Source organism: Ranitomeya imitator, chromosome 2, assembly GCF_032444005.1.
Source record: "Ranitomeya imitator isolate aRanImi1 chromosome 2, aRanImi1.pri, whole genome shotgun sequence".
Taxonomy (NCBI): Eukaryota; Metazoa; Chordata; class Amphibia; order Anura; family Dendrobatidae; genus Ranitomeya; species Ranitomeya imitator.
In genome coordinates this window covers 783,768,595-783,777,991 of record NC_091283.1, presented here as the reverse complement: position 1 = coordinate 783,777,991, position 9,397 = coordinate 783,768,595, and the positions used below count along the sequence as shown (strand labels likewise).

The 9,397-nt window shown below is 45.5% G+C and overlaps 1 protein-coding gene across 1 annotated transcript in view; it reads left to right on the top strand.

Moving 5' to 3' along the window:
* Positions 1-491: 491 nt before the first annotated feature.
* The window catches only part of UBE2D1 (ubiquitin conjugating enzyme E2 D1), a 43,691-nt gene continuing 34,785 nt past the window's right edge, over positions 492-9,397 (top strand). The window contains exon 1 of the mRNA XM_069753547.1: positions 492-684. Within this exon, the coding sequence (XP_069609648.1) occupies positions 661-684 (24 nt within the window). The 5' untranslated portion in view covers positions 492-660. The remainder of the gene's footprint in view (positions 685-9,397) is intronic.

Sequence of the window (9,397 nt, the reverse complement as noted above, 5' to 3'; positions counted from 1 at the left end):
GAACTGTTAATGTGTGATAGGTGAGAAGTGGAGTTTTTCCAAGAGAGCGCGGTGGGACTGTGGACAGTTTGAGGGGTGGAGGCGGGGCAGAGTCTCAAGGGGGCCCCGAAACATTTGCCAGTATAGGGCCCCGAAATTTCTAGTGGCAGCCCCGCCCTCCTCTCTTGAGAACGGAGGATTTTTAGTAAGGAGTATATTGGATAGCTGCTGGTTGGTATAAGCACTGTGCATTTGTAGCCTTTGAGAACTTGAGGTAAAGGCACGCCTCGTTACTCAGGGACACACATTTCCGACGCCGTCTAGCTAGTTACGCTGACAAAAAAGGCGGGAAGTTGCAACAACTGTGCTTTGTTTCTTTGTCGTATTCCAATAAAGTTTCGTTAGTGAAAAAAAATCCCGCCGCAGACTACAATTCCCGAGATGCCGCCTCTGACGTCATCCATTGAAAGCGGAAAGAAGAAACGTTGTAAAAAGCCCCGCCTTCTGACGCCAAGCTCCGCCCACAGTGAATCAGGATACGCGCGCCGGCAGTTCTCGTGAGTGAGTCGCTTCCTCCTGAGAGCAGAGAGCCGCAGTGACAGGCCTGCGTCACCCCGGTCACCCGCGGCAGCACTCCCGCACCGTCCCGCCTTAGCTGCCGTTCTCCCGCTGAACTTCTCCATGGCACTGAAGAGGATACAGAAAGTAAGTGCGACTGAGGGGGAAACAATGGAGGCCGCCTGTGCTGGTGCTCTGTCATCTCCATCCATCTCCAGTCAATCACCTCGCTGTTGTAGCGCCCCCTTGTGGTGGAGTACTGTAATTACTCCCCTCCAGCACGTCATTTGTTTGCTGTCCCCTGTGATGACGTCACTGCTGTCATCCAGCATGGCCCCTTCCTATATATATCTGTGGGGGGCTGGGGATACTAATAACCATCATGTCTGCTGGGTCTGAACACTGTAAATACGTCTGGTCCCTCCAGGCCCTTTATTTGATATACTCTGAGTGGTTCCCACGCGACATAGTCCGGGTTACACACTCTGGGCCATTGCCCACACAAAGCATTTTCCACCCATGTATTGGGTTGGTCACTTGCACTGGAGGCAGAATGCGTGCCAAAATCCTGAACAGGACGGTAGAGATGAATGAAGATATGGGTCAGACCTAGCGATGAGCGAATGTGCTTGGGGCAAGGGGTTATCTGAGCATGCTCAGGTGTTAACAGAGTTTTCGGCGTGCTCGAATAATGTTAGTCACCTGCACCTGCATGTCTTGGGGCTGTTCAATAGCTACAACAATGCGGGGACTGCCTGATTGCTAGGTGGCCGCAGCAGCAACACATGCGGGGACTGCCTGATTGTTAGGTGGCGGCAGCAGCAACACATGCGGGGACTGCCTGATTGTTAGGTGGCGGCAGCAGCAACACATGCGGGGACTGCCTGATTGTTAGGTGGCGGCAGCAGCAACACATCCGGGGACTGCCTGACTGTTAGGTGGCGGCAGCAGCAACACATCCGGGGACTGCCTGACTGTTAGGTGGCGGCAGCAGCAACACATCCGGGGACTGCCTGACTGTTAGGTGGCGGCAGCAGCAACACATCCGGGGACTGCCTGACTGTTAGGTGGCGGCAGCAGCAACACATGCGGGGACTGCCTGATTGTTAGGTGGCGGCAGCAGCAACACATGCGGGGACTGCCTGATTGTTAGGTGGCAGCAGCAGCACATGTGGGGACTGCCTGATTGTTAGGCGGCAGCAGCAGCACGTGGGGACTGCCTGATTGTTAGGCGGCAGCAGCAGCACATGCGGGGACTGCCTGATTGTTAGGCGGCAGCAGCAGCACATGCGGGGACTGCCTGATTGTTAGGCGGCAGCAGCAGCACATGCGGGGACTGCCTGATTGTTAGGCGGCAGCAGCAGCACATGCGGGGACTGCCTGATTGTTTGGCAGCACATGCGGGGACTGCCTGATTGTTAGGCGGCAGCAGCAGCACATGCGGAGACTGCCTGATTGTTAGGCGGCAGCAGCAGCACATGCGGGGACTGCCTGATTGTTAGGCGGCAGCAGCAACACATGCGGGGACTGCCTGATTGTTAGGCGGTGGCAGCAGCAGCAACACATGCGGGGACTGTATAATTTAGACCTGGCCTATTCAAATGACTCTTCCCAAGAACACATGAAAAAAAACAAAAGGGCAGCGGAAGCAAATGTCATGGGTATCCAAAAACAGCAAAATTTTATTAAATACTATTAAAAAAAATTATTTTATATTATATTCTATACCGTCCTCTAGGAGATACACATGCAATATATAAGCGCAGGCGCAAGGCCATGTACAACAACCATAACATATGTAAGAAAGTCAGTATGCACAGAGACAACTATTACACAGTAAATTATTGGGCAGAGTAATATTATTATTCAAGATCAATCCAGACTAGTTAATGTCTCTTATTTGTGGGGGTCTCTATCCCCTTATCATAATATGCATGGACTGATACCAAAACAAGTAAACATTAAGTAAAGTGCTTAGTGCTGTGTAAACCAGTTTACATTGCTGCCACTAAATATTTAATTGTAATCACAGAAATACTGTGCATAAGGGGCTGGTAACCACGCCATGCCCCATACTTGGCACATATGAAAAAATAAGGAACATGGATGCAATACATAACCTGCACGTGCAGTCCTGAAGGCCCCAATGCGCGTTTCGCGTCTTGCTTCTTCCGGGGTAATTGTATGTGTGGGTGTCAGTGTCGGGTTTTTTTATAGCCCTGTCTTTCATTAGTGGCAGCGGCGTTATGGCGCTCACATCGCAGAGTCGGGTCCTAGCGCAGGTCAGCGTCCCACGTCACTACTCCGCTTCCCCGTCCGACGCGTACGCCCCCGGAAGAAGAATTTGGCGAAACGCGCGTCGGGACGTACTTCCAGACAAAGGCACACCATCCGGTAATATACCTATAACGTTATTCATTCTATTTATACTATGGAACCCGACTCCTATTGAGCTTCATTGAACGGTCAGAGGGTTTTTCCTGTTTAGTGCGCTCTCCACTTAGGTCTTATTTAGTTCAGGTGGCGTATGTGACGCTGTATGCAGGATTCTATTGCGCCCCCAAGCCATATTCTATATAAGGGTCTTAGGGTACCGTCACACTATAACATTTCGATCGCTACGACGGTACGATTCGTGACGTTCCAGCGATATCGTTACGATATCGCTGTGTCTGACACGCAGCAGCGATCAGGGATCCTGCTGAGAATCGTACGTCGTAGCAGATCGTATGGAACTTTCTTTCATCGCTGGATCTCCCGCTGTCATCGCTAGATCGGTGTGTGTGACACCGATCTAGCGATCTAGCGATGCGATCCAGCGATGCGTTCGCTTGTAACCAGGGTAAACATCGGGTAACTAAGCGCAGGACCGCGCTTAGTTACCCGATGTTTACCCTGGTTACAAGCGTTAAACTAAAAAAAACAAACAGCACATACTTACATTCTGGTGTCCGTCAGGTCCCTTGCCGTCTCTGCAAGACTGCAAGGGACCTGACGGACACCAGAATGTAAGTATGTGCTGTTTGTTTTTTTTTTTTAGTTTAACGCTTGTAACCAGGGTAAACATCGGGTTACTAAGCGCGGTCCTGCGCTTAGTTACCCGATGTTTACCCTGGTTACCCAGGGACCTCGGCATCGTTGGTCGCTGGAGAGCTGTCTGTGTGACAGCTCCCCAGCGACCACACTACGATTTACCTACGATCACGGCTGGTCGTGATCGTAGGTAAATCGTATAGTGTGACGGTACCCTTAGGAGTAGGATATAACATGCATTTGTATTGTTATTTGTTTTTTGCCTCTGCCTGGATGATTCTTGTTGTAATATGAGGTACCCTGTTATGTGTTTTTTAAGAAAATTTATAAATAAAGAATTTTGACATTTTTCATTCCTTGAGCTAACGTCTTGTTTCTATACGTAGCTTTTTGTGGTATTGATTGTAGTACGGAATGTGACCAGGCTCTGTTGAGTGTTGGGTCGTTTTTGGGATTAACATGTACAAATAAACAAACTACTACTGAAGATGGCTCATATATACATATAAAGTGACTAGTGCTCCCTAATTTATATATCTAGTTATGGATGTATATAATGCATCCATAATAACCTACGTACTACCTTAAAGCAGTGTGTTAAACAGTGCACAGTGTAATCGCATACTACATGGCTGTCCATATATTCCAATTCTTCTGTTCACAAATATTGAAGATATAGATATAAGATAATTTTTTGAGAGTTCATGTCTTCTCAAAAGGAGTCCTTATGTATGACTTTTACTCCTTAAGTCCTTTAGATTGCCTAATGAAGATGGTCCTATTCCAGACCCACTGGAATAGGACCATCTTCAGAGGACTATCTCCCATTAATGGAGCAGTGCTATGCAGGATTGACTAACGCCCATTTAGTCACGGCACTAAAAAGCACTGGTTTTCAGGATTCGAGGGGGCCACAGTGGCTAGAACCCTAACGATTAAAAATATTTCCTCTCCCATGGAGAGAGGATGACTTTCAAACTTGACACCACCCCTTTAATAACTCCAGGGCAGTTTAATATATAAATAAGCCTGTACTCCTCCACATCCTGTCCTGTCCCCCATCTCCGCACCTGATGGGGGGCACCACATGGCCTCTGGTGGACTCTGTCTTTGACATTCTGTCCTCCTCTCAGATGGAATATGATGGCTGCAGCGCTCATGCCACTCCCTCTGCCGGATGGTAATGCTGGGGGGCAGAGGAGCTGCACCCTGTGTCCATTAAAGTTTAATAGTGGAGAAACCCTTTAATGTCGACAGATCATGTTATAGTTACACACCGCTATATTACAGCATGTTGCCAAATACAGTAGGCGGCAGTCACATTGCTGACACAGACCTATAATATTAGCACGGCGTCAACGCCAAAAGTAATAAAACTATTCTATCTTTGTCATGTTCTATGGTGTAATGAAATAAAGTATAGGCGTACAAATGGGATGGAAGCAGTGGGCCATTAGTCACACGATGCCTACATAAGGGTTTATGGTGCCACGACAAGTAGTGGGTACCGGCATCAGGATGACGTGCAGCAGCTTGTGAGCCGGCCCTCGCTCCTGTATTGGAGTAGTGTTACTCTGTATTGTCAGGAATTGGCAGCGCTTTGGACGCAGTGAATATCCGCTGTATGCAAAGTTCTGTCGGCTATTGAACGCAGGTGAATCTGCATGTGTTCACTGAACCATGCGGATTCACCACTTCCACTACATTGTACGGGTGAAATGTTATCTAGTGGAGGCAAGATACATAAGCATGCTGAGGTCTGGAAAGACGCGCCGCATGTCAGTCTCCGTGGGCGTCTCTGGACTCATAGTGGACATAGGATTTCTTGAAGTCCCATCCACTATGCTGTAAGATCTGGACGCTGCAGGTCGGATGCAGCACAAGAACAGTGTCCAACCCTCCGTTTATTAATCGTGTACACGTACCCTAAAAGTCCTCTCTGAAGTGTAAAGTGCTTCAGCATATGTTGGCGCTATAGAAACAAATTATAAGTAGCGCATGCCACAAAATTATGAATTGAGTAGGCTGTATGTGGCACGGCTGGAACTTGTAGTCCTCAATTCTGTATACAGCATACAACGGTGCAAAACTGTCAATAAAAAAACCAAAAAAAACCCCAATGATTGAATGGAAGACCAGTGATTGTGTCCACCCCAATGTGCATGTTGGCTGACAAGCCTTTGTCTGGGGATGCAATATTAATATTTATTATTATTGTTGTTGTCCCATGTGGGTGCAATCACTGCCTCTGTAGCTAACAAGGACACTTGGCTTTCTGAGAATACATTATACCCCTATTTTTTTTTTTTCATCATGTGTTTTGTATTTTGGCATTTAGTCGCTATTTATTGTAAATTAGCTCTGTGTAATAAAAATTCTTTTGTTATTACATTTAAATGATTTGGGCTCTATTTATGTAAAATTGTACCCATGAGAGTATACTCCTGGTTCTCTGTAGGTTCAATATAAAGTGTATATAGTCTGTATCTGCCAGATCTGCTCTGACTCCATTCTTTGCCTGTGATTCACTGTCATGAGTAACCCCTGACTGGCCAGGAATCTGAGTCATCAGTCTGTAGATATGCAGGCTATTATGTTGGATCATCACCACCTTGGATAAAGAAGGCTGTTTCCTGGTTGAAGGGTTTTCAGAATTTATTGAACAGCTTGCGAGTCAATGAGCCATGAGGAACGTTCTTGAGCTGAAGGTAGGGGATGTGAGGTGAGAGCTCATGAAACTTCTCGTTTGAAAGGGAACCTGTCACCCCCCCCCCCCCAAAAAAAAAAAAAAAAAAAAAAGAAATCAAAGGTGAGCTAAGCCCACCAGCATCAGGGGCTTATCTACAGCATTCTGGAATGCTGTAGATAAGCGCCCTTCCCCCCCCCATCCCCGATGTATCCTGAATGATGAGGGAAAAGGGGATATATTACACTCACCCAGGGGCGGTTCGGTTCTGGTCCGATGGGTGTCCCGGTCTGTGGTGTCCCGGTCCGGGGCCTCCCATCTTCTTACGATGACGTCCTCTTCTTGTCTTCACGCTGCGGCTCCGGTGCAGGCGTACTTTGTCTGTCCTGTTTAGGGCAGAGCAAAGTACTGCAGTGCGCAGGCGCTGGGAAAGGTCAGAGAGGCCCGGCGCCTGCGCACTGCAGTACTTTTCTCTACCCTCAACAGGGCAGACAAAATGCGCCTGCGCCAGAGCCGCAGCATGAAAAAAAGAGGACGTAAGAAGATGGGAGGCCCCGGACTGGACCGCGACACCCATCGGACCAAAACCGGACCAGGACCTCCCCTGGGTGAGTATAATCTAACATCTTTTTCTCATCTTTCAGGTTACATCGGGGGCTTATCTACATCATTACAGAATGCTGTAGATAAGACCCTGATGCCGGTGGGCTTAGCTCACCTTCGATTTTGGGGGTGACTGGTTCCCTTTAATAAGGGAGCAGGAGGTGTGACCATACCTGGTAACATGGATCCTTGCTGTACCCATCTGTAATAAAGGCTGTGGGGTCATCTCAGACAAGTAAATGCTTCAATTAAAAAAAAAAAAAAAAAAAATGCATGTGATATATTTTATTTAGATTCAGGGTCTGTGTACAGCCATGCTGCAGTATACAAGACCACAAAGTTATATGAATCAACCCCAACTTATTAATTAGCTCTAGTATAGTATACTTGCAAAATAATTTGTGGAGTTGGACTAATCCAGAAGCCAAATCATTGTTTTTTTTTTTTGTTTTTAGTAAGCAGCACTTAAAGGGATTGTCAAGTAAAATGGTCTTATAAGGCTTGTACTGAAATTTGTCTTTTAGACATTTTCTGCAGTCTGCTTGTCTCTGCAGTCTCAAATGGCATGAATCCATGATAAAGTTGGCACAATTTAAGACTGTGTAGTCCAGGTTTATACTGCTTAAAAAAAAAAATGATTACAGGTTGTCCTTCTAATGTTTGACTGACTGTGACCCAACTTCTCCCAAATTACAAAAAGGGTTGTTCTTGGTAAATTTCAACATGCGTTCTCCTTTTATTCTCAATGGTGATGAGCCTCCACGAGATTAACTTCTTCCCTCACATTCTAAGAACTCGTGCTTGATCTCGCACTCTGAGCGTGCATAGATATAGGCGAGTCGGGAAGCTGGGCTGTTGATTGAACACCCTTTAGGCCAACAGTGTTGTAAAGTGTATAGCCACCTCTACGGCCTCGTTTAACCTTTATGATTTTGTAATCAAAACCAGTGGTATCAGTTGCGCAGGGAGGGGTCCCATTGTTGGCCCACCACCAATTACATGTTTAATGTAGTAAGGTATTGTAAAAGAGGCTTGCAGAATTTTCTGATCATTGTTAGAACGTGTGTAACATATTATGGAGTTGCTATTACCTAAAATATTTTTTTTTAAAGTCTCTTCTAAGCAGCCACTACCTCCCCTCTCTCCAATTCTCTTGTTTGTCAGAAAAACTTTTATGAAAATATAAATATATTTTTTTTTCCTTCTGTACACTGTCCAGGTACTTCAGGGATAATCAGACGGTTTGGATGATATTTGCTTCATTTGACACTGGGTGTAACAAGTACATAAATGCCTGGACTCGAGTATTTACATCTGGGCACTCGGCCCATTTCTCCAGTCCAATTGCTAGATGCTTGTTTTGTTAGAACATGCTGTTTGTAGCCAAAACAATGACCGTTTTCTCCTCTTCATATGTGGTCGGTGGGGTATAGAAAATCTTCTTGGGCTCTTGCTGTAATTGTAGTCTGGTCTTTTAGTCCATATTTTGAATGTAATATTTCAATCTCCTACAGTGGCATGTAAACGTTTTTTTTTTTTTTTTTTTTTTCATTTACTTTAAAACTTACAAAAAGGAAAATAGGCCAGTGCAACAGTTTGGGCAGTCTGCATTGTTAGTGCGCAGTAGCACCCCCACCCCCCCTTTGCAAGTATCACAGCTTGTATATAATTTTTGTACCCAGACAAGTTTTTCAATCCCCCTGCACCCTCGCTTTTACCTGTTGTGTCCCCCTAATGTCCTCAATCCAATGATGGAAAATAAAGGACTTTGATTGTAACACTACTTGGTGAGTGCCACATCTTCTCTTCCTTCTATTGTATATGGAACTTTTAATGGCTCTGATGAGCACCGCGATATAGTAGTGAAGGCTCTGCCATCAACAAACGACCACATGGATTATACAGGTAGGTCCATATATATTTGGACAGACAACATTTTTCTAATTTTGGATATAGACATTACCACAATGAATTTTAACCCCTTCACCCCCGGAGCTTTTTCATTTTCGTTTTTTGCTCCCCTCCTTCCCAGAGCTATAACTTTTTTATTTTTTTTATTTTTCCGTCAATATTGCCATATGAGGGCTTAAGTTTTGCAGGACGAGTTGTACTTTTGAACGATACCATTGGTTTTACCATGCCATGTAACGGAATAAAAATTCAAAGTGTGATGAAATTGCAAAAAAAGTGCAATCTCACACTTGTTTTTTGTTTGGCTTTTTTGCTCGGTTCACCAAATGCTAAAACTGACCTGCTATTATGATTCTCCAGGTCATTACGAGTTCATAGACACCTAACATGTCTAGGTTATTTTTTATCTAAGTGGTGAAAAAAAAATTCCAAAGTTTGCTTTAAAAAAAATTGTGCAATTTTCCGATACCCGTAGCGTCTCCAATTTTCGTTATCTGGGGTCATGTGAGGGCTTATTTTTTGCGTGCCGAGCTGTCGTTTTTAACGATACCGTTTTGGTGTAGATACGTTCTTTTGATCGCTTGTTATTGCATTTTAATGCAATGTCGCGGCGACCAAAAACGTAAT